The sequence below is a fragment of the Epinephelus moara genome, chromosome 21 (genome assembly GCF_006386435.1).
Source record: "Epinephelus moara isolate mb chromosome 21, YSFRI_EMoa_1.0, whole genome shotgun sequence".
Taxonomy (NCBI): domain Eukaryota; kingdom Metazoa; phylum Chordata; class Actinopteri; order Perciformes; family Serranidae; genus Epinephelus; species Epinephelus moara.
Window position 1 is genome coordinate 14,294,236 of NC_065526.1, and position 25,952 is coordinate 14,320,187.

The 25,952-nt window shown below is 41.8% G+C and overlaps 1 protein-coding gene across 5 annotated transcripts; it reads right to left on the minus strand.

The window, feature by feature from the left end:
• Positions 1-570: 570 nt before the first annotated feature.
• Positions 571-25,873, minus strand: LOC126409160 (homer protein homolog 3). Of its 5 annotated transcripts, XR_007572004.1 has the most exons (11): positions 25,169-25,873; positions 24,942-24,990; positions 18,532-18,700; positions 14,539-14,670; positions 14,287-14,391; positions 13,012-13,145; positions 9,492-9,648; positions 3,374-3,481; positions 3,172-3,252; positions 1,638-2,137; positions 571-1,500 (listed from the first exon to the last, which is right to left on the minus strand). XR_007572004.1 is itself a non-coding variant. In XM_050075118.1 (10 exons), the coding sequence occupies exons 2-10, from the start codon at positions 24,962-24,964 to the stop codon at positions 1,952-1,954; spliced, it is 1,074 nt and encodes a 357-aa protein (XP_049931075.1). In that variant the 5' UTR covers positions 24,965-24,990; positions 25,169-25,873; the 3' UTR covers positions 571-1,951. The 5 variants fall into 5 exon arrangements, 4 of the variants coding, with proteins under 4 accessions (XP_049931075.1, XP_049931073.1, XP_049931076.1 ...); XM_050075118.1 differs by having other exon boundaries at positions 571-2,137; positions 13,012-13,124; XM_050075116.1 differs by having other exon boundaries at positions 571-2,137.
• Positions 25,874-25,952: the final 79 nt, after the last annotated feature.

Below are 25,952 nucleotides of genomic sequence, written 5' to 3' on the forward strand. Positions count from 1 at the left end.
TCAATCAACAAAAGTCAAAATGTTGTGAATTCAATTATTTAAATATTATCCCTTAAAAGTCATTAAATAGCCTCAAACTTAAATCTGAGGTCTTAAGTGGCACAGACATTTATTTAAGTTTATTTATCCAACTTTTAATTTCTTCCTCTTTTCTTCCTGTCAAAATGAGTCAAGCTCTTCTGCGTAAAAATCCACATTTCTAATCGTATAAATCTTTAAACCTACCACTGAACCGAATAATGTCATTTTACTTCATACTTTTACTTACCTGTTGACAAAATATACATTAACAAATATAGATTAACCTATTGCACTCTAATAACCATATTCCTACATGAAACCTATGACTATATATATACTACTTACCTTCACACGTACCTGCAATGATTGAATCAGAAAAATATGATTTGTCTAAAAATCTGATGTTAAAAATCATCTTGAAAAGGTCTTAAAAACCATTAAATGTAAGTTTCTGATACCTGTAGACACCCTGTTGGATTAATGCAACAGTATAAATGACCCAGATGGCCCACAGGTAACTGTCAACACAAGAAAGAAGTACATTAAAACTACTGTATTCTTTGCTTTTATTTCCAAACCGCCACGACAACAGCTCACAGTTTGACACACAGAGCTGGCATGACTACTACCAACCGTCCTTGGATGAACAGAATAGAACAATAAGGCTTGAAAAAATAATGCAGACACAGCATCATGTTAAACAATACAGTCTGTGTGATAAAAGACATTCTGTGTTTTTAAATAAATTCACTCTTCGTACAGTTCAGCCACACTCTGAAGGCGCGTGGCACACCGTCCACAGCTAAAGGTAACGTGCTGAGAAATGACAGAAGGCAGAAAATTGCTCTTTAATTTCCTCGAATGCGTCGTAAATATCATAAATAAGCTCCTAAGTCGGTGGTTTGTTAAGAGATGATGCACGGGACGACCAGTTAAACTTATCTGTAATACTAACTGAAGACTTCCTGTGTTCACTTAATAACTGCATTACTGATTTATATCATGTGGAAAATACTTATTGAGCCTAAATGTAATTACTTGATATATCTTATCTAAAATGTGCTTTGCAGGTTACTGTCACATATCTTAGATTTAAAGGTTTCTTACGAGCTTAAATGAAGTTGTGATAATAGACAAGCTGCAAATGAGTCTGCTCTGTTGGTGTCCGTATTCAGATCTAATGTTAAGTTGTGTGTCCATGCCTTACCCAAATATAAAACACTATTAGCTTATTTTTCTACTGACCTTGAACGTGTCTTTGCTCATTCCAGTGGGGAAGGACTACAACCAGTTTGTCCTTGACTTTACACAGCTGCTACTGTATGAACGGGCAACTACAAGACCTTAACTGTTAATTTAGGAATAATTATGTTGTATGCAGGCTGTTAAATACGAAGATCTCTTAAAAGCAATCTTGCTGTGTGCACTTTTCTTAATCTGCATTCACTTCATGGACTCGTTAAGATGTTTAAATATCATCTGCAAGTTGAAAGACAAAAAACAAACAAGGCCTCTTATTCATATTGACACTGCATCGCCGTTTTGTGTACAAAAGTTATGAAAAACTACAAGCACCAGTTCTCAATATTAAGTGTCTAGCAGTGTTAAGCACTTACCTTAAAGTTGGTTTATTGCATTGAATGTTACCCTTGAAAGCAACACGAAGCGTTTACATTAGATTGGACAAGCGAAACCATGTACTATATGCTACTGCGTAGGCCAACACCTGCAGTATGTTGTTGAGTACAGCACAGCCACCGCAGCCGCAACACAGACACGGAGCGACCTCCCTGCAGCCGAGGTGGTTCTTGTGCTTGAAGAGGACGTGGACCAGCTCCATCTTGTTTTGTTTGCTCCCCCCCGCTGCATCGGCCACGTCAAATTTAACCCTGTCACATCTCTTTCTCTGTCGGGTTGGGTTTTCACCTTCTTATTTGTCGATGAGTTTCACCAGGCTCTGGCGAAGGTCATTAAGGTCAAAGATCTTGATGTCCAGAATTTCGATGGCCCTCTGGATCTCAGAGTCCATGCGATCCCGCTCCTCCAGAGAGTTGCTCAGGTTCTGCTCTGTGTTCTGGATGCGACGCTCCAGCTCTACGTTGCGCATCTCTGTCTCCTGCAGATAAGAAGAGGATGTCAGTTTAACTTTTAATTAAATGCTGCTATTTAAAACATCACAGGGCTGTACAAACAGTGACTACATTAACATGCACAAAATGTTCTGGTTTTTGCCCTTACTGCAGCCTTGTTTTGTGGATGATAAACAAGGTGCAGACTTACAGTGAGTGCTGGACGGAGCAGTGAGTGACAACAACCCCGCCCACATTTAGGAGTGGGCGGGGTTTGTTTGCAGTGGAAACGCGAGGGTCTAGGTACCATGTCTGAAGGGTTACTGTTGGTTCCAAAGGTACCATACTGAAAGTGCTTGGTGGAAACGGGGCTGTATTCTGAATGTGCTATATACACGTCCTAGGAATGCTCCTAAATTCCAGCTACTGCCGGCAAATATGCCACGTCTTGATCAGAAAATGCTACATTCAAACACTACAAAGAGAATACGCTGTTTACATGACCTGTATCACATAAAGAATATTGTCACATTTGAAATAATACTGGAATATCAGTGTGCATGTAAGCGCAGTCAGTGCAAAGAGTGTTATTGGACTTTCCACAGTGCAAAATGAAGCATGCGTGATGAGTCACCCTATATGTGAGCTACTCTAAAGGTGCACCTCATTTAGGATGTGATTGAACACACATGAAGCCAGCTGCCAGCAGGCCAACTCATTACAAACACACAGGCTCTATATGATGGACTAGGTGCACCTGTAGAGTGAGCTGCATACAGGGTGACTCATCATGCATGCCTCATTTTGCACCGAGGAAAGTTCAACATGGACTGGAACGTTTGCATTTTGCACATTTTCCCACTGTCTGTGTCGTCCTGTAATGTATTAAACAGAAGCATTTGAAATCCAGACACTAGTCTGATTCTCTTTTTGTTCTCTCTGTGCAGGTCCTCTCTCGCTGCACTATGCTTTCACCACACTAGAGAAGAAGACAAAGGACAGTGCAAAGGCACAGCTCAACCCTTGCAAACCACTACATAAATTATAAAAGCATACCACATTGCTGTAATCTCCCTCCTACCCGTAATCTGTGAATGGCTTCATCTCTGTCGTGTTCCATCTCGTGGTACTCGGCTTTCTTATTTTGCAAAATGTGGATTTCCTGGAAAAGATTTGAAGGAGTTTCAGCGGCTGAATCTTTCATCATTAACACCTGTGATGAACCCTGCAGCTTCCGGCCTCTGACCCTAGCTGAGGATAAAAGTGGAACAAAGAACACCAACCTCATCTTTGGCCTTCAGCAGGGCCTCCAGCTCCTCCAGGGACTGGGTCAGCTCATCCTTCAGCATGTCACTGGGGCCGTGGCCTCCATGGGCTTCTAACTCAGCCACCTTAATACACACACACACACACACACACACACACACACACACACACACACACACACACACTACATTAAATCACGTTCAACATGTGGGACATAGCTTCACACGAAAACCTTGGCATTCAGTATTCTTAAATATTGAGAGCATATTGTTATTGACCTTTCGCTAAGCCCCACTCCTTTGTGATGGTCCGACAAGCTGCTCCTGAAGAAATATTAATATGTTTTTGGAAAAATGAAACAGTGATTCAGAGAGAAGCAGACAGAGGGGTCTACAGTCTGTGTTTGAAGGATATATCCAGGATGTCAAACTGACTCAGCAGCAACAACAGGTTAAAAAGACAAAGATAGTTAGAAGCTAAAGCCGAACTATAGGCTACAGATCACAGTGTAAAAGTGAACCACCACATCACTGCTGATCGCCACACAAGACAATGAATATAAAGGGAAACTTCGCTGATATTGAACCAGCTGTGTGGCATCACAGTGTGTGCAGATGAACGGTGTTTGGCTTCTAGTGCCGCTGCCAGTACCCGGACCTCTGGGATCTCCAGGGGAAGTCAAACAACATTCATCTGTGCACAATGCGATGACACACAGCTGGTTGAATATCAGCAAGGTTTCCCCACTTCCCTTCATGCATGTGTATACATTCAGTAGGCTATATCTTCAGTAGCTAGCTAGCTAACCCTACACTTTTCAGGGTTTGATTTTGGTTTTGGAACAGGGAAGAAACGTGTATCTTTTTCCAACCTCTCCAGGTAACGAGTATCATTAATACACGACGTGGCCCAGGCACAACATTTAGCTCCAAATCCACAAAACCAGCCTGGAAATTAAGGAAATCAGAAACGACCATTAGAGTCAATGGAGCACAGCTGTGTTGTTGTCGGACCCTGGTCTGAGCTGGCCCGATGCTACGTTACGATTGGCCAGTCTGCCTCCTGGGGGGGGATTTAGCGAAGGGTCAATTCAAGTGGTTTGAGAGAACACTCAACTTCTGTACCTCCACTTGGTTTTAGAAAATCTAGGCCGTGACCGGAGACTTTGGCCAATCTAAGGTCATTTTCAAAGGAAGCAGCTGTCAATCATGTCAGTTACTGCTTGTGCTCTAAAACTGTCAAACTAGGCAGTGCTGATCAAACAGCGATCAGAAACATAATTTTGTGCTGCGAAATGAGGTTTGTGACCATGCCGCCACGTTGAAGACAGTCAAGCCAAAACAAAGCACCAGCCAGACGAAGCTGTCTCATTTCACAGCTAAACAGGACACTAAAATAAGTTCCTGAAAACATTTGAGGTGAGAAACAGGCAATGCAGTAACATAATCTTGATTTATATTTGATCAGTGCTGCCTTGTTTGATAGTTTGACTGTGAACGCAGCTTATGAGCAGTGATTGACATGACTGACAGCAGCGTTAGAGACCCCTCGGCTCTGACTGACTGATTCTAGCAAATGCCATTAAAAGCAGGAGTGTGAGAAGGAACCTGTTTTTTACAGACTATCTGTCTGATGTTCTTTTGTGTGGATCTATGCTTTCAATTTTATCTGCACATCATGACTTTTTTTGTTCCCTTTATCTACAAGTTAAAACACGCTACAACTTTAACAAGACTGATCAACAGGCAGATGAGTGAGTCATGTCATTATCAGGTACGCAGGAGTGAAATCCTTGCTGCTTCGTCATCTTGGCTTCATGAATCAGAAAAAAAGCAGAAGCACAACCTCTAAAAATGCCCCCCTGTCTGAAAGAGACAGGCTGGATTATTTTAAACCATGTATGGTTGAGACGAGAAGGAGCGGTAGAAGGAGGAAAAAAAAAAAAAGCGAGAACCGAGTGGATGCCAGCTCCCTCTGGTGATTTTTCATTTTTTCCTAACTGGGGCATTGAAAGTAGGATATTGCTGTCCTACAAACCCCTCTCCCTCCCACACCACCCCAGAGACGTGAACCATTTTCAGCCACCTGGTCCCCTTCCTCAGATAGAGGGAACGAGCTCGGTCCAAAGGAGACAGAGTTCTCACTTGTATGAATTAATTTGTTGATGTGGACCAAAACGGTGTTTGAAATACCAGGCGTATGGGGCAGAATTAAAGAGCAGTGATCGATACTGTAAAGCTGGGCTATAATGGAAAAGGATCAAGGTATTAAAGCATTGAATCAGAGAGGTTTGTAATTGTCAGCCTGAGGCGAGGTCGCTCCCAGTGGAATCAGCTACCAGCAAATGTGAAAATACCTTTTATTGATGAGCGAGGAGAGGGAGGGCACAGGCATCTGCGTTCACTGGAACCTACGAGGTAATTCATGTGTGAAACTCTCTTGAGACTCAGGGTGTTTAGACCGAATTCCCTTGTGGTGAAATTCTACATTAACGTGTGCATGGTGAACCGGTTCAACCGGCAGGGAACACCTTGATTAAAGCGTTGGAGGGAAAACGCCTGCAGCGCAAGTCATGTCAAAGAATGATGAAGTGTGTTGCCAGCCTGACTAACTTGTCCTTTTTTTATTTTGCTGAACAAGTGCTTTCAAACCGAGGAAATGAAGCCAATAAAAAAAAGCACGACCTCTCTCAGCAGAGAAAGACGTGCGACTCAGTGTTACTGAGAGCAACAGAGTGACAGAGTCCCGCCAGCCTTGTTTGAGCGAGGCTTTACTTCACCAATAATCTGAGTGACTGCTCCTCCTGCAGAGCTTCACAGCTCCAGCATTGATAATTAGATGTGACCTTAACCATCAGCTTCTGCCCTGCAGGTTACAACAGAATGAATAAGGACTTGGCTGCACATGAAGCCACAAGAGAGAACAACTACTTTTCAGTGTTTGACTCTAATGCATGGAGGGTTTTTGGCCTGATTTAACTTTTCATTAACTAGTGGTCTTTCATCTTTGAACAAATCTGTTTCAACCAAACCGCAACCTCCGGGGCTGAAAATGAAGCCAACACGAGAGGTGCCAAAAACTGCAGTTCCTTAAATGGCCACTGGAGGCTGGCTCCAAACACTCCCATAGAGCCCCATGTTAAAAGGCCCAACATTAAAACAGAAATTAACACGTTTCCAGCCTGGTACAAAAATGGTTTTAGTCTCTGTAGCTAATCTCAACATTCATGACAATTTTACGTGGGTGAATCTTTATATAACTCACCAATTTATATTTTATTAAGGCTTAAAGTTTAATATTTAAGTGCAGGGCTGCTTGAGTGACAGTCTGAGAGTCAGATCCACCCCTCACTCCTCCACAGCTCCAAACTCTCCTCCAAATATGGTCACTTCTGGCCCCAAAAATCCAAGATGGCGACAGCTGAAATGCTGAATGGGTGACATCACCCCCTTTTTATTTTACACAGACCATGGTTTCAACACTCACCTCTGCTCAGAAACACTATTAAGAGCTCTCTATAATACATGAAATATGTAGCTATAGAGTTTGAGGTCAACTTTCCCACAAAGCTTTTCATGTAACAGTTAATCCATCCATCAACCATCCATCCATTCATATAAACCGCTTATCCTTTTCAGCATGCACTGGATGAGAGGCAGGGTACTTCCTGGACAAGTCACCAGGCTATCACAGCAAGTGCTTGGACGACTTGGGTCTTGTACTTTAATTATGTATAGCTGTTAACACAGTCAGTAGTCTGTAGTTTTTCTACAGAGACTCTGCCTTCTGCCTGTATTTTTTTATTTCCATCTTATTTTTGCTGTCCGGGACATCTATGCCCATGCAGCCTCAGTATGCTCAGGTGAGGTCGGGGCTTTATAAAAAGGTAGCGACCAGCTGCTACACCATAAGCAGCATGTATGTAGTGAGGCGAAATGCCAAACAAGAGTCAATCTGGAGTTAGCTTTTACCTTCACTTTTGTCAGCGAGCATGTTTACAGACAGTAACCGACAATCCTGCATAGTGTAACTTTAAAGAGAAACAACATACTGTTTAAAAAAAATGTAGGCCCAACACTTTCTCTGCATTAAAAAAAAGGAAATTCTTCTCTTTCCTGTTCAGCTGAAGATGATAAATGTTGATATAATCTTCACATTGAATTTTACGATACGTATGATACCCAGGCACCTTTTAGGTTCCTGAGTTTCTAAAAATGACACTTAAGATTAAACATCCGTGTATTTTTTTCTCGAGTAAAGCTAATTTAATATGTGACAAGATAAATTGAATTACTTTTAAATTTAGAAGTTGGAGTGTATGAGGAGGAAGGCAGCAAAAACCTTTATCTCCACGCTCCTGAAGTACAACCTGAGAGAATGTACTTCTAAACCTGCTAATGAAGGCTTTAGAACAGTGGTTCCCAACTGGTGGGTTGTGGTCTAAAATGGGTCGTGGGTCCATTCTGAATGGACCACAAGTGACTCACAAATGTGTCAAGTTTGTAAAAACACATTATTTTGAAGTACAGTGAATTTCCGACAGCGCTTTTATTCTGAAGTGCGGTTTCCTGCTGTAGAGTGGATGAATATCAGATAGCTACTTAACAGAGACGGAAAACTAGCTCGACAACATGGCCAAATGCAAGTATGACGCTGAATAAATTAAACTGTGTGGACCTTGAACTGATGACTAAGAAGAAATCTGGGCCCCATGGCTGGACCAGTTGGGAACCACTGCTTTAGAGCATTATAGTATGTTGTTCGGAGTAAGTTTATGGCTGTTGTTTGCTACTTAGTTTGGAGATGGCTGTTATGGAGCTGTGTAAGTTAAAGGGACAGTTCAACCCAAAATCAAGGTTACATATTTTGCCTCTTACCTGTAGTGCCGAGGTAAGTGCCGCTTAACTGTATCAAACTATACTCGCCAATGGTCAAACCATGCAGAAGGAAGTGTGCATCTTCTGCTAGCTCCTCTAACACCAGTGAGTTAGCTAACGTTATAGCTTGAAGACGAGGACGCCATTAATGTTTATATCTTGCACCATCACAGGCACAATCCTCTCATCCATGAGTAGATGCACGCTTCCTTCTGTGCGGTGATATGGTTGGTGGGTGTAGTTCAGTAGAAAGAAAATAGTTCCTACATGAAACTGCTCACAACAAGGTCTGTGGGATATCTTGAGTATCATGATTTCTGGAGAGAGACATTGCTGCTTTCACAAACATTTTTTGGTGCACTGAGCACCACAAACTGAGTGCCATGTAGTTCTAACCTGGAAATCCAGATGCCCCGCCCCTAGCAAATTCGAATTTGCACTGCACGGGAATCTGGCCCCGACGAGCAGAGCCCGCTGAATCGCCAATCGGACCAATCAGATCAGTCTATATGACAGAGGTGGGCTCTGGGCGGGCGTAACATGATGGCGACAGCGCTGCGCCGTAGGAGTCGAAAAGTAAACAGCCAAGACGTCCATTCAATTTAGCTTTGGAAGAAACGCTAGGCCAACTACACTTATCTTTTTCTTTGAGAGAGGAACAGAAGTCTGCCCTAGAAGCCTTCATTCCCAGGAAGGACGTTTTTGCCGTTTTGCCGACAGGATACGGCAAAAGCATAATATATCAGTTAGCCCCACTGTTCAGCAAACAAATGGGGCTTAGAGCAATGTGTACGTCACCTTGGTTTTTTGCTCTGATTGGCCATCGTGCTTTCCAATTGCGTGCGGCTGCATTTGAAATGCCTCAGTTAGTGCCGCCCCTTGTGTAGGAAGGGTGTGTCGGTGAGGGCCAGACTCAAAATCTTTCTAGATTTGAGTCTGGATTTCCAGGCTAATGTAGTTCCATTAAATTGGAGAGAAGGCAGACATCTCTACGGCTGATATAGCCAACACTCAGCAACTCACACCAAAACAATCTAGACTGATAAATAGCACTACAGGTAAGAGGAAAACTGTGTATTTTAGATTTTGGGTTGAACTGTGCTTTTAACTCACTGTGATTGACACAGACTTGAGTTTTGCTTTAGAATTAATATCTTGATAATGGCTAATTCAGTGTTCATGGTAAGCACCCTCAGATAGAGCATCTTCAAAGTGACCTCTGTACCTGAGTGTCAGACTGAAGCCAATAGCGTCTCACCTGCTCTCTGAGCCTGTCTGTCTCCTCCTGATACGCTGCCAGCTGTTTCTTCCACTGCTCCACATTAGCATTAGCCTCATGCAAAGCTGCCACCAGTTTGGTGTTGCTGTCCTGCAGAGTGAAGAGCTCGGCCTCCAGGTTCATCTCACAGATCGACCTGAACAACACAAACGCAAAACTGTAAACCAGTGACACACATTACATGACATATATGACACAGTAAATACAAGCGTTATGATGCTATGTCTTATACTGCACATAATTATTCTACATCTTTGAAGCCAACAGTCTAATATCTATGTTTACTGGATACTATGGCTGTGTAGTAACAACCCAGATTTTACTGCTGCAAAGAGTTTGGAACATGATGAAAAACTGCTGGCCTGGTTAACACAAGCAGCAAGCTACTGTAACAGCATTAAGAACTCTGTAAGGACTGCAGCCTGCAGCAGCACACTTACTGCCCCAACTGAAGGTCATTTCACAGGTCTTACAACAAAGCAAAGATACACTCATTAAAATGCCCCGAGTGCAAACAACAAGGCCAAACTGTTCCCACAGTGATCCTCTAATCCTGGAGAGTTGACTATCTAAAAGTCATTTTCATCAAAAGAATGAATGTGACACTGAAAGACTACTTTCTTTCTCCCCAGGAAATTAGAGTGCTGACATGTTTTTTAAAAGTTTAATTTACTTTGGAAGCACCAGGGAACAAAGAAGCAGAAAATAGTCGTCATTGACCGAGGCGGTTGTAAAGTCTTTTGTGTGGTTTAATTTTTTTCTCTTTTAGTGATACTATCACACTGACTTTGGCTGCAGATCAAATCTTCTGAACATAAAGTGTCATCATCTGTTTGGCTTTAAGCTGACTATTACTTGGGACTGAATTTAAAATGTATTTAGTCCCAATACGTGATACATTCAATGTATACACACACGTCTATATGTTAAGTGTTAAGCTACAGTCGGTAGATGGTTAGCTTAGATTTATTGCTAGTAGTAATTAGCAATTTTATACCAATAAACAGCCGAACAAACAGATTAATCATCCCTGTGATGCTGCCTGTATTTACACTGCAGTTTGGAAAACAAATGAGTTTGGACACACTGATTTGATCATCAGCTCGACTGCATGAGGTCGCCACATATTTCATTTAATTAATACTATTGATTACAGTTGAGCAGGTAATCCATTACCTTTTTCAGGGTTCACTGACATGGTTTTCATTTCCAAGGTTAGTTACAGCTTGACGTCATTTAATTTAGGTCTTCTAGGAAGTGAAGGGGCCATTGTTGAGGTGTTGACTCAGACACATCAAATAAGGCTTGTAAGCATCTCTTCATTCAGTCGGTGTAAGCCACCCACAATGCTTTTAAATCCTATGGTCCAATTATTACAACAGAAAGCGGTTCCTTAATGGTTGCCATGGTAAACTGTTGCCATGGGACAACCTCAAGCTTTCAAGATGAAGAGGCTCCGAACAAAGGCGATGGATCGAGGATGGAGAGGGAATCTGAGTGTTCTTTTCTGCAGACTGAACCAAAATTGATTGAAACTGTTAACATGTAAGGACTTAATGTCTCTTATGTAATTCATAGAATCGTGCACATTATTTATCATAGCATGTAAGTGCACACATAATCTAGGAGGAGGCCTGTTTTACTGAGAGTGTATCAATCTCCTCATCCAACTGTGGGCAAGAAAGTGAATAAGCTTATTTCTCACTGTATAAAGAGCTCCATTTACTGAACATTTCTGGAAGCTTTAAGCAACATTGCTCAGATAGTTATCACCTGTTACCATGTGACTGAAATTCCATACTAAGGTCATGTGATAACTAACAGCTCCACTCCACCAATGAAGGCCATGAGCTGTGGCTGAAAGCTACAGAATTTTTTAGAAAACAGACCTTGTGCCTTTTTGTTTAACTACTGTATCTCCATGGTCAATGATAAACTGTCAAGCTAAGCTCTATTCATGTTTGTGAGCACTTGATAAAGTGAGAGATAACTTTGAGTTTTTCATCTTGTTTCAAACCAAGTTTGAACTTTGTGTGCAGCAGAGTAGATGAACAGTGAAACTGAGAGCCTACAATCAAGATTTTTAAAGGACGAGTAGACACATAAACACTGAATTGAAATCAGATTCTTAATATCAAGCATATACAAGCATTCTACAAAGCGATAATTATCACTGACTTCAAAGTGGAAATAGACACATTTTTTGCTTAAACTTATGATTATGAAGTACATTTTGATTGCACAATGTAATGGCTATAGAATGACACTATCTGCGTTCAGTCTGGTTCCCAATAAGCGTCACTTTCACTCTGTAATTCTGTCTGCCACCGGGTATGATCAGGGAAATTAAGGCTCATTGTATGACGCAAAGGAAGTGCATCAACCATTGCGCAACTAAACAGGAAGAGGAAAATGCTTTTGTTTTCTGAGGTTGCTATTGGTAGCTATCCCAGTTACCGAAGAGAATCAGTGGAAGTTATTTGCAGTTTCTATCCCCTGTAATGGAAATGGCGGACGCTGAAACAAATAAAGTAACGGTGGAAACTGTGGTAGTTGCTTGGCTCTGAAAAAACAAAACAAAACGGAAAGCAGTCACGTTGTCGTTGCGGCAGCGACAACAATAATACCACTTGGAAACACTGTGGGTGGGTGAGTTGTTGAGTGTTGGAGATATTGGCCTGCCTCTTGAGTAGCCTATCGGTCTGCCTTCTCTCCAATATGATGGCACTAAATCTAGATGGCACTCGGCTTGTGTTGCTCAAAGTGACAAAAAAGTACATTTGAAAAACTCAACAGCAATGTCTCTTTCCAGAAATCATGACCCAGTTACTCAAGATAATCCACAGACCTTGTTGTGAGCAGTTTCGTGTAGGAACTATTTTCTTTCTACCAAACCTTACCCACCAACCAAATCACAGCACAGAAGGAAGCATGCATCTACTGCTAGCTCACCTCGCACCACTGAGCTAGCTAACATTAGAGCTCAGCCAAGAAGAACCCCATTAATGTTTACATCTCACACTGTTACAAGCACGAGCCTCTTGTTCATATGTCGATGCATACTTCCTTCTATGCAATGATACAGCTGTTGGGTGTAGTTCTGTAGAAAGAAAATAGTTCCTGAATGAAACTGCTCACAACAAGGTGTGTGGATTATCTTGAGTAACTGGGTCATGGTTTCTGGAAAGAGACATTATTGTATGCTTTTGTCGCTTTGAGCACCACAAGCTGAGTGCCATCTAGTTCCGTTATACCAGAGAGAAGGCAGACATATCTACGGCTGATATCTCCAGCACCTCACACCACAACAGCATAGACTGATAAATAGCACTATGGGTAAGAGGAAGAATATGTATTTTTGATTTTGGGGTGAACTGTCCCTTAAGGTGTTTGGACAGAAAGTGAGATTAGACTCAGAGAAGAGGAGTTCACCTCCTCAGTTTCCAATCTGCTGATGTGTGTGTGTGTGTGTTTTGGTGGGTGTGTATAACTCAGTTACCCCTCAGAGAGCATCTTTTTAATGCGCTCCTTCTCAGAAGACAGGGTGATGTCCGCGCTCTGGCTGCGGAACAGCTTGTCCTCGGGCCCGTTCACACACATCACCGGTGGAGACTGGAGTTCATCCGAGAGGTCCTGAGAAACACATCAGTAAATGGACTCTCCTGATAACGCACACAGCGACACAACATGCTGCATCTCAACAGCAAATGGGTTATTCATAGACGAGAGAGGGGCTGCGTCTATCATGAATTTACTGTCAAAGCTTAAAAATCTCATTTGCATTAAAGTCCAATAAAGACTGCTCAATGTTTAAATTAAAAAAACATAGAAATGAAGTTAAGTTATGTAGCAGAAGTTCTCCCTCTCTCTGATGGACTCATGGTGATGAGAACTGAACCTATTATGGTGCTTGTTTTGGTCTGATAAAATAAGAGCTATCAGCCCAACACTGCAGGTTGAAATAGATTCAGGGACAGACAAAAAGGCAATTTGCACACATATAATAATACTACAACAATGACAGACTCACCTGTGAGAACTATGGAGGAAATCCATCAGGTGGAAAGAACAGACAGAGAAACATGTCATCACAAAGCTCCCCACACATAATCACCTTTCCAACAATATCACAACCGTTAGCAGTAATGCAGCGCGGTGCTACTTAGCAAGAATCAAGCACTATTAATTGACGTGGTTGGCAACTGTCTGGACCTTCTCCAACGTATTCATTAAATCGATAAAGACGTGGAGCGAGAGACATCACTTGGAATCTGTTCAGCCGTAGAATTAAAAGGAAACGGGCATGTTCCTCATGACCAAGCAGATGTAACTGATGGGTAATTATTCTCTATTGATCAAAAAAGCCCTGAGCTGACTAGAGTTTCATCATTACACTCTTTGAATCAGAGGCTTCTCGGTGGCAGTGGATGCGGCGCACCGCTGAGTGGCACGGGATAATTTTACCATCGCCCTAGTTTTCCTCACTTTCTCTTCCCTCCGAGAGACAAGTGACCTAGCTCATCTTTCCTCTGCCTCCTTTTCTCCCTCTCTATCCATCCTTTGATTTAATAACAGCGTCTAGTAGTTGAACTGCTGCAAAGTAACACAGGTGCATCCATCTAACCTTGGCCTGTGCTCACACTCACTCCTAAAAATGCCCACAATGCATCACTGGATGCTTCTGTGGATCATGACACTGTTCTCACGTCTACACTTTCTGCCTGATACCTGCAGAGGCTTGCTCTACTTTCACGTTCACATTTTTTTTCCTCACCTGAGGAGCAGCGATGCTGAGTGCCGTGTTGGCCAGTTCTTTATCCTGCGACTTCTCTCGAGCCAGACGAGCTGCATCTTTCACCTCCTTGAACTTCTCGGAGAACTTTTCAAAGGAGGACAGACTGTTTCAGGTAATTAAACATTAATAATGCAGCACTCATTAACCTCCGCAAATGTACAATGATTGAGAGGTTTTGATGAATAAAGAAGATTTCCTGAAGTATTTATCAGCGTTTTGACCTCCGTTTACCTGATGCAGCTGCTGCTCTGTGGCAAAACCAAGACCGTACACAGTGTTGGCCCTGCTGTCCGCCCACTGACCGAACTTCTGGGACGTCTTGGTAAATGTCATGCTGGGTGTGACGGTGCAGTTGATGATTGCCTGCAAATGCAGAGGAAACAAAGATGATCGTCCCTTCAGGAAGGGTCTGTAGTTCAGCAGCAGATTCAGGAATCAAGATTAAACAAATCACTTGAAACTATTAATTGGTATTAGTCGAGGTATTTGTATTACCTTCCTTATTTTAACTTGCATTACTTCAGGCCCTGCCTATACTTTGCATTGTGATTCTAGACCCTTAAGTAAGGTACACAAGCCAAAAGAATAATGATGGGTGCAAATTTGGCGTGGCATTTTTAATTTAAAGGTTACTCCAGTGGTTTAGTGTTGAACTTCCGTACCCCTTAGTCTGAGTAAAACTCCAGACACATTAGATTGCAGACTTTTCAACTGACAGCATCTTGTTAGACTCTGTCTGCCTCCTTGCCTGGGTCCAGAACTTTCAATCCACCCACTCCACTAAGTTGGAGTTGACTGAAGATGGAAACAGTTAAACAAGTTGACAATTCTGTCTGATATCAGTCAACCTGCCCCCTACATGCTAACATCTGTCAAACTCCACAGCCCCAGTTTGTAATACATTTTAAGAGTCTGTGACATCACCATGAGGGTTATTTTCTCAGACTTGACACAACTCCTTTAGAGGCGTCAAAAATGTAACATTGCTCAAGTGCCCCTTTACTCTCCCTATGCCTACTTTTATTCCACTTTAAGATACAAAAGGATATAAAAAGAATATATTTTCCGGGAGGGATCTCTCAGTCAAAACACTAATAAAAGACGGAGAAATGCCGTCCACGCAGTCAGTTTCTCCCGGTTAGGATTTCCTCAGTGTTCATTGTTGAGGAGGTTTTAAGCGGGAGCAGAGTATCCACAGAGGTCTCTTCCTCTCCAAAACAGATGGGTTAAAAATCAGTGCTTCTCTGATGCTGTTTGGAACAGCAGCGTCTGCTTATGCTCGACTTCATACATTCATTCATTCATCTTCTAACCGCTTCATCCTCTTGAGGGTCGCGGGGGGGGCTGGAGCCTATCCCAGCTGACATCGGGCGAGAGGCAGGGTACACCCTGGACAGGTCGCCAGACTATCGCAGGGCTGACACATAGAGACAAACAACCATTCATGCTCACATTCACACCTACGGACAATTTAGAGTTATCAATTAACCTAATCCCCAATCTGCATGTCTTTGGACTGTGTGGAGGAAGCCGGAGTGCCCGGAGAGAACCCACGCTGACACGGGGAGAACATGCAAACTCCGCACAGAAGGGTTCCCACACCCGGGATCGAACCGGCAACCCTCTTGCTGTGAGGCGACAGTGCTAACCACCACACCACCGTGCTGCCCCGACTTCATACAATTTAAACATATAATTAAAAATGACCAAGATCTACAAAGTGTTTTGTAAAAACGTGGTTTAAAACTGGGTAAAAGGTCAATTAATGATAGTTTCGTTCAGGCAAGCACAAACCTAGCACACACGCAAAGGGGATATAACGCCATTGACAGGCAATGGCGACCAAATGACGTGGACTGTGTCCTTGATTGAGATTACAAATTTCTCTGGGTTTACAGGTAAAAGGCACATTGTTGGAAAAAATTGGGATAATGTAAGTACACAAGTCATAGAAATATATAATATATAACATTGGTTCAGTAGTTTTTGACATTTTAATGCAGAAAAGTTACAATTTATATCTTTCTGTCAAAATACCAGATTTAGTTACCTAAAAATGTTGCTGTATTGTAAATATAGAAATAATTTTGAATGAACATTAACATTTTTAAAATGGTGGATTCCTCTGGGATTCCTGACAATCACCTATTTTCAAACGAAACTAAAAGATTTAAGTGCACGCCAAATACATTTTCCTGTCATTTTAGGTAGTTCTTATCACACTGCTGTATATTCAAGTCTTCACTTTTATGGTAAGGTTGGTTTTTAACTAGCTACTTGATGCCAAAAAAGGGAGTTTGACGACGATTGACAGCTGTGTGCACCCATTGGTGCGCTCTGGATCACTGGCGCTGCTCACAATTCATTGAATAGCTGTATGGGTGGGGTCTAAATACTGCTGTGATCGCTGCTGTGCAGACTCTGGCACCAAATGATGTCACCAGCACAAGAAAGCAGTGGCTGTATGCGGGATATTTTAGCTTCAAAGTGGAGTAGCATTGTCCAATTTAATATACAGTCTGTTTTTTGAACACAATACAAACACCACAGCTCTGCCATGTCACACACTCTTATTGTTCAAAGTACATTCAGAGCAGAGACCAATTTAAATCACATTTACTGTCAAAGAGAAGAAACAAACGCAGCACATCCACCAGGTTCATCACCTCAGTCTGAGAGAAGTGGCCGAAGCCACCTCTCTCAGACTGAGCACATGAAAAAAAATTATTAGAGCGGACCTATTTATAAACCTTTTTACGTCATCTCCAGCCTTACAATAATGGACCTGATTTAAAATCCCAGAATTGCAGGGCAATGGCAGCTTAGGAGGAAGCTTTTTCGTCCTTCTCTCCCCTCCAACAAATGATTACATGAACTCCACGGTCTCCGTTTCTGCGCTGACATGTTTGACATAACATGTTGGACGGTGGCGACAGCAGTGAAGATTACCGTGGAGCTAGACACCAGTCCTGGCAGGATTGGGCTGCTGAACGACCAACTGCCACCCCGCACAGCCTTCTGGGAGGCAGAAATGTGGGTCAGACCAGAGGTGCTAAGAAGAGATCAGATAGACCACCCCCTCCTCCTCCTCCCCAGCGATTGATGTGGCCTCTTCCTCATAATCTAAATCCACAGGCCTGCGAGGAAGACGCTCTGGCTGCTGATTTGTTGACACCCACTGTGGTTTTGTTCACTCTCTATTTCTTAACCTTACAGATTTTCTGGCAGGAGGACGGCTGGTGAAGAGGAACATTAATGTGAGGCTGCTTTTGTTACAGATACTGAATAGCCTCTTTTGTTGCCAAGGCCACCGTCCTCACTGCAATCAAGCAGAAAAACACTACTTTAAGAAAAGCCTTCAGAAACCGGGTGTTTTAATTATCAAAGATACATGGTTCACAGTTTAGCTCTGGATATTAAATCCACTGGAACTATATGTTGTGTTTTTCATACATTATGTAATTTTTGCAGGGGCAGATTATGAGACAATAGGGCCTTTGACACAGATATGCAAAAGGCCCCACCACCTCTCCGACACCGGTGCAAAACACAGACTTCATTGTGTTTTTTGTCTCTTTGCGGTCATTTTCTGTAATTTTTTCTGTCATTTTTCGTCTCTTTCTGGCTTTTTTGCCTGTTTTTGTAATTATTTTGTGTCTCTTTGTGTCCTTTACATCTCTTTGTTGTCTTTTTGTGTCTCTTTGTGGTCATTTTATGTCCTTTTTCAGATCATTTTTCATCTCTTTCTGGCATTTTTGCCCGTTTTAGTAATTATTTTGTGTCTCATTGCAGTTCCTTCGCATCTCTTTGTGGTCATTTTATGTCCTTTTTCTGCCATTTTTTAATCCCTTTATGGCTTTTTTTGCTTGTTTTTGTAGTTTTTTTTGTTGTCTCTATGTAGGTCCTTTGCATCTCTTTGTGGTCATTTCGCATCTCTTTGTGGTTGTTTTGCCCGTTTTGTAGTTATTTTGTCTCTCTTTGCTGTTCCTTTGCATCTCTTTATGGTTAGTTTGTGTCTTCTTGTGGTCATTTTGAGTCTCCTCCTGGTCAGTACATGTTAATTCGAGAGACATTTTGCAGGTGAAGGTCAGGAGGCCCCCTGACACCTCATGCTCCTGGGCCTGTGCCTGGTAGGCCCGTTCAGTAATCCATCTATGCATTGTAGTATAGTTTTTATGTTGACTTTATGACTTACTCTACTGTCCAAATTATCATCATTATTACCATTTTCCTCACCTTGGTCCCACCCACGCTGATGATGCGGTAGACGTTACGGTTGGCATCATAGAAGAAGGACACGGTGACGGCATGTTTGCTGGCGGGGATCCAGTTCCTCTTGGTGGCGGGGTCGATCTGGAAAACATGGGCCCGGGCGCTGAAGATCGGCTGCTCCCTGGAGGAGGAAGCACAGGGATGATGATGATGGGAAAATTGCTTCTGAATAAGGAAATGTTAAAGAACAAACCCTTTCACAGGCTTCAGGTTTAACAACAATGGTTTAGGAGTAAAGGATTATGATGTAGTTAACTTTGTGTGAAGAGCAGGAAGTTCTGGACATTTTTAAATCCTAACAAAAATCATTTAGAGTGTGTTTCTGCTTATGATTTGAGCACCAACACATTTACATCCTCCATTAAACCCCATCATGATGCAACTCTGTCCAAATTGTGCTTCTCTTTTGTTTAAAAAGGAAATCCTTCATTATTTTCCTAATGGTACATCTCCATCTGTCTCTTTGCCATCCAGGGACAGATGCTGGAATCATCCTTTGGCTTTCTCCCACACTTTCTCCTGCGTCATTCGCCATACAGGGCTGTGACTTAGCTGGCAAATGATGTTGACTAAAACGCTGTGAACCCTCTCCCGAGCCGTTCACCCTCCACCCTCTGCTCTGCTCCTGCCAGTATTTGCAGAGATGTATCCTGGATACGAGGTAAATATATCAAAGCAACAAAGTCCCTAGTGTTGGGAGGTGGTTTAGCCACAGTCATGTGGTATGAATAGCAAGACTGCTTAAGGTCTCTCTTTCTTTACGGCTCCCTTGTTCCTCTTCAGCCGGTGTCCAGTCAGTCCCTTCACAGCACTGTGTATTCCCACACTTTGCATTTATATTTAATACACTTAAAGACCTAATTTCCCTGCATTTTTAATGTTTACACTGTGCTTATATATTGTAGTATGACACACATATTTCTTTTTTATATACTGTAGCATTATGCACATGTTTTTGTATCTTATTTTCCTCATAATTTCTTTATGTGTATATATAAGACCAACTATAACTTGACAAAACAAGAGTCAACAGTCATGCCATCGACCCTGTGAGGCTGCCCTTTGGCACAGCAGGGCTTTGTGGTAAATGCTAACGTCAGCATGCAAACCTGCTCACAGTGACAATGCTCACATGTTGATTTGTACCAGGTATAATGTTTACCATGTTCACCATCTTACTTTGGGCGTGGTGACACACAAACATTTGCTAATTAGAATTTAACACAGTACAGCCAAGGCTGATGGGATTAGATTAAACCAGAGTATTAAAATCTTGACCTCATGGTAGTGCTAGAGGCAAAGTCAGGGGATTGCCAAAGTCAACAGGATATATCCTCTGAGGACCATGAGCATGTGTGCTAAATTTTTAATGGCAGTCCTTTACACAGTTGTTGAGTTGTTTCAATCTGCAGCAAGTGGCGGGATTGTATCTGTGTTCCCAAGTTCAATATTGTTCAATGTTATGTTTTCACACATTAACCCTTCTATTGCGTTCAAGTCAAACTTGACCTTTTTCCAAGTTAAAATATTTCATCAATCACCCATTCTAGAGAACTGGTTCAAAACCTTAGTTTAATCTAAATTTTTACTCCTCAATTTGGCTGTGAAAATATATTTTGAAAGGTCAAAGTTTTGCCTATTAAACCTCGTAATGAGCCAAACTACCCAGTGATTTTTTATGTTTTGAATAGAATACAAGATCGATGTCAGTGGTAAGATCTGATGGAGCTGATGTCTTACAGAGTTGACAAAAAGTTAGATATTTATTAATTTCATAGCAGTTGTAGTGAGCAGCCATTTCAGTTTTCAAAGTTGCTAAGAGTTTTCTTAATGCTAATCGAAATACTCATTTATAAACCATAATTATGATTTAGTTTGGATTAAGAGGGGTGACGGAGTTCACTTGCTATAGTTGAGACACACTTGATAGCAATATTATTTAAAGAATTTAGCAAAAAAATGAAAAGCTTACCAGCACAGCAACATTCTCACCTTTTTGGAAACCAGGAAGTGAGACAGGAGTCCTTGAGATATAGCTGACCACTTTTATGCCTTAAATAAGGTTTTTGTAAGAATTGACAGAGTTGACAGGACACATCTTTAAAGGGCCAATATCGTCACAAAAAATATATTTACAAAAAAAAAGATGATCATAGCAGTACATTTTAACACCATTTTTGATTTTGATTTTGAAGGCTTTTAACACATTTTTTAACTGTTTGAAGTTCTTGTCTGGAAAAGGGTGTTTTCTGACACGGGGCAAGTTCAAACTTAAAAAAATGGAAGTAGATAAAAATATTTTATAATTCATATTTATTTCATAGAAAAAACCTTTAAGAATAACATTTCACCCTAAAAACAGAATTAGTGTGTCAATAAGTTAGAATTTTAAGGCTTTTTTTTGGTAGGACATTATTTGTCTCAATTCTCAAGAATGGGTGAAATAAACTAACCTGACCCTCGTCCTCTTCCTTAATCTTAACCTGTTTGGAAATGGCAATTTTCAACTGCTGCCGATTTCCTTACCCTACAATGTTTTTTTACCTTCCTTTTTTCATTTTGCTTTTCTTCCTCTCATTTAATTGGTTAATTATTGGTTGACTAACTTATATTATCTTAAATTTAGGGCTGAAATATGTTTGGGAGTTGTTCTCCATGCAAAAAGAGTAACTATTAGTCATGATTACAGTCCTCTAACTTAACTCTAGCTCGTGTCATTTTAAGTGGCTGCAGAGGTGGAGAACATCTTTGTCTGGTTCCCATTACATGATACATAGAGCTAGGAAATACAGGACCTTGGGAACATAGGACACTTTGTCATGTTCCTGTACAGTATGTGCCATATAAGTCTGGGGAACGTAGGACCCTAGTAACAAAGGACTGACCCCCAAACAGACCAGTTGATTGACACTCAGGGCCACACCGCTAACAACTTGAATAACTTGCTACAGCAGAAATCACTGACAAGGTCACAGATAAATGCATATACGGAGTCCGAACAAAGACTGAACTGACAGTCCATCCCATCTTAACAAACATGGCACACAATGAGCTCCAGACATACAGGACTGAGGACTGTAAACATCTTCTCTCTGAAATGTCTTTAATTTATGGCAGACAGACTTTTAACCCAATGCTTATGTTTTTTCAGACAGTGCCGACATTGATCAGACTCAAGAATCATCAATCTTATCTTTGCGTCTCATCAAAAATGTTGCCTAATAGAAGCTAAAACTTAAAATGATAAAATCCAGGACACTCTTTCTAGTATTGTAAGCTGCCGCGGCTGCTGTTCCCAGTAGAACTGTATTATTTTGGCCAGTCATTGTACATTTATATCTGACCCCATTAGTGACACACAAATCCAGTAATGGCTTCTCTGTGTGCTTCTCAGCGTGAGAGAACATGATAAAAAGAAACATTACATGGACCCGTACATACACCGTGTTTCAAGGACTGCCTGTGAAGGTGTTGATATGAATGTCGTCAGCACTTTGATGGCTGACCAAATCTGATAATAACCCACCCTATGATTCTCCTTCTCATCTTGCAGTAATCCTCCCTGTTGTCGGTGGATCTCCTGCTGCAACCACTGAAACGCTGATCTGAAGACGCTAGGAGTAAGAGTTGTCCTCTGGCTTTCTATTGACATAGATTTAACTGTCATATGAGAAGAACAGGGAAGCAGTGCAACCTAAAGCCGCCTTAACTATTTTAAAGGGGCACTCCTTTGCACTCACATAAAGTTGAGGTGACTTGGGCGGCAGATTAAAATAAAAATGATGAAATTTGAAGCAGCAGTGGTCGAGACATCTTGATTTATACTCCCTGATATGAAGGTATAAAGCTTCAAATATACAGGATGCTACAGTTCCCATAATGCAATTCAGCAGTGTCTTTTGTTAGATCCTCCCTGCCTGGCAATGTCCTCATCTTTAAAACTCCATGAAAACTCCAACTCCTTTGTGGTCTTTTTGTGTCTGTGGTCTTTTTATGTTACCTTGTAGACATTTTGTGTCTCTGAGGTCATTTTGTGTCTCTTTGAGATAATTTTGTGTCTCTATGGGATCTTTTTGTGTCTCCTTGAGATAATTTTTTGTCTCTATGGGATATTTTTGTGTCTCTTTGAAGTCATTTTGTGTCTCTTTGGGATCATTTTGTGTCTCTGAGGTCACTTTGTGTCTCTTTGAGGTCATTTTGTGTCTCTATGGGATCATATTGTGTCTCTTTGAAGTCATTTTGTGTCTCCATTGGATCCTTTTGTGTCTCTCTGAGATCATTTTGTGTCTCTATGGGATCATATTGTGTCTCTTTGAGATCATTTTGTGTCTCTATGGGATCATTTTGTGTCTCTTTGAGATAATTTTATGTCTCTATGGGATCATTTCGTGTCTCTGAGATAATTTTGTGTCTCTATGGGATCATTTCGTGTCTCTTTGAGACAATTTTGTGTCTCTGTGGGATCATTTCGTGTCTCTATGGGATCATTTCGTGTCTCCATGGGATAATTTTGTGTCTCTTTGAGATCATTTTGTGTCTCTGTGGGATCATTTCGTGTCTCCATGGGATCATTTTGTGTCTCCATGGGATAATTTTGTGTCTCTTTGGGATAATTTTGTGTCTCTATGGGATCATTTTGTGTCTCTTTGAAATCATTTTGTGTCTCTGAGGTCATTTTGTGTCTCTTTGGGATCATTTTGTGTCTTTTTTGGTCTTTTTCTGACACTTTGTAGTCATTTTATGTCTACCCCTGGTCAGTACATGTTAATTTGACATCATTTTGCGTATTTTTTGTCATTTTGTGTCTCCTTGTTGTCATTTTATGTCTACCCCTGGTCAGTACATGTTAATTTGACATCATTTTGCGTATTTTTTGTCATTTTGTGTCTCCTTCTTGTCATTTTATGTCTACCCCTGGTCAGTACATGTTAATTTGACATCATTTTGCGTATTTTATGTCATTTTGTGTCTCCTTGTTGTCATTTTGTGTCTACCCCTGGTCAGTACATGTTAATTTGAGTGACATTTTGCAGGTGAAGGCCAGGGGGGCCCCTGGGCCTGTGCCCTGTAGGCTCGTTCAGTAATCCACTCATGACTTCAGTCACATGGTCCCAGAGGGCAGTGGAGAGAGGCTCCACACTCCACACATTGTAAAGTTTGTAAAGTTATTCCATCACTGCCAGTTTGACCTTGCCTCAGGTTTAGTGCATGTGTTCTGCTACTTAACATGAAACATGTGATGTAACATGTTCAGCCTCACTGCCCCTCCTGAACAGGAATCAAAACCTGTAACTCCCTATGGTGGAGTTAGATGTAACACAGTCATGTTTGGACAGAGGATGGTTGGCTACAAGTGTGTGTGTGTGTATCTGTCAATACTTGTTCCTTCCTGTGTGAGAAAATTGTTGTTGAGACACACTCTGGTGGTGTAAAAGAACAGTGTGTGTGCTCATGTTTCTCTGTTAACTGCCCTCGCACTTCTCAAGGATGTTCAGCCACTCGACCTTCATCCTCAGCAGATGGATGTGGCCTGTAGGGTTTAATGGAGGTCTGTAAGCATAACAAAGCTTGGTAGTGATTACATGGGGGTTGGTGCTGCACCTCATGAGGAACAACTCCACTAATTCCGACCACAATCTAACGTATCCATCACAATCTGCTTTACTGGGTTTCTGATCTGATCCGATCCATCTAAATCTTTTATACGCAGATGTTAAACATCAGGAAGACAGATCTCTACATGAATGCAACGTTGCTACTTTCATTCAGCACCAATAACGCTCCAGTTTTGGTTGTGCGTAAAGAAAGGAAGTGCAACTACATAATCTTTAAATAATCCATCTAAATAAAGCAGTGCACCGATATCTGACAACACAACAATCTGTGGCAGTTCACAGCTGTCCTACTGCGGATTAATACTCACATACTTGTTAGTACAGATATTTAACAAATCAGGCAGAAGTTTGAGCCACCTCACTCCGCTGTGATGCTCTTTGCAATCGCTCCTCTGTCTTTTCTTAGTTACAACTGCAATATAAGCATCCTAAGCAGAGTCATTGCTGTGAATTATGGATCAAATAATATGAAGACTCTGGGGCAACACAGAAAAAACATTACAGGAGATGATGGACTTAATTTAACAGATCTATCAAGTCTGAAATGAGGGGAGAGACGCCACAAAATTGCTCCACATGTGCGCACAGAAAAATCCTTCATGTGAAAAGTTTCCTAAATGTGTTTAAGTATGATCATTTTAAATTATCTTTTTTTTTAATTTAAGGTTTTTGTGGAGTGGTTGGCATTGCAAGGGCACAAGTACAAGAATTAAATGTCATGTCACAAGTTGTTAAATGTTCACTTACCTTTCTCTGTGGTGAGGATACATCTTAAAAGGTGACTGTGACTTCTTTTCTACAAAAAGAGGAGACAGAGTTGGAGCAGTAGTTCTAGTACTACTTGTTCTCTGTCCTAATGTAAGCAGATTTTTTTCTTTTTTTTGAGCTGGATCCGCAGATTTAACAACAAACTCTTTGCTCTCAAATTGCATGTGAAGCCTAATTAAAGCTACGTGCAACCCAGCCACACTCACCCCATGTCGGTTTAAGCCCTCGGTGAGCCTGTGTTGTATCTCACATTAATTCCGCGCTGCTGTCGCTGTCCCAGTCTCCTCTTTCTTTCCGCTACCAGATGCTTTATTCTCCAGGGGGGGAGGTTTCACTGCAAGGCGCTGCACACAGACTGCTGCAGCCTGCAAAGTGTCTGTCCTATCCCGGCCACCGGCGTCCAGCGATCACCTCTGCGGAGCACCGGAGAGTCACAACCCGGCGGCGGAGGCAGAGCTGCTGACCTCGGTGACTGAAGTGACCGCGCTCCGGTGTGTGTCCATCCTCCGCTGAAGCAGCAGCAGCAGCTTTTTCTCTCCCTGACCTCGTCCCGGTGGTCTCTGCTCCGCTCTCTAGTTCTCAGCTCTTCATCCAGCCGGCTGCACGCATTCAACAGTCGGACACAGCCGACGGTAGAGTACCACCTGCTGGCTCTACAGGCTCCGAGCAGCCGCTACAGCTGCATGAGGCAGTGAGGCAGGGAAACTGTGTCAACTTGCCTGCAGCCAATGAGCCTGCATGTGTGCATACTGCAAAGTGGATCTTATAGGTCTGCTCATTGCTGCCAGTTTCAAGGCTTAATGAAATATAGTCCCGAAGGGAAAGTCCTGACCTAAAAAGACTTCGTAAGAGTCATACTACAGCCCATTTACAAGTACAGCTGTAATATGTTTTTTTTTACCCTCATATACCTTCAACTGCAAGTACTTCTGATTTGAAAGTGCTTTGCATGCTTATAATGAGCACCTGTGACAGAAAGACAACAGTGAC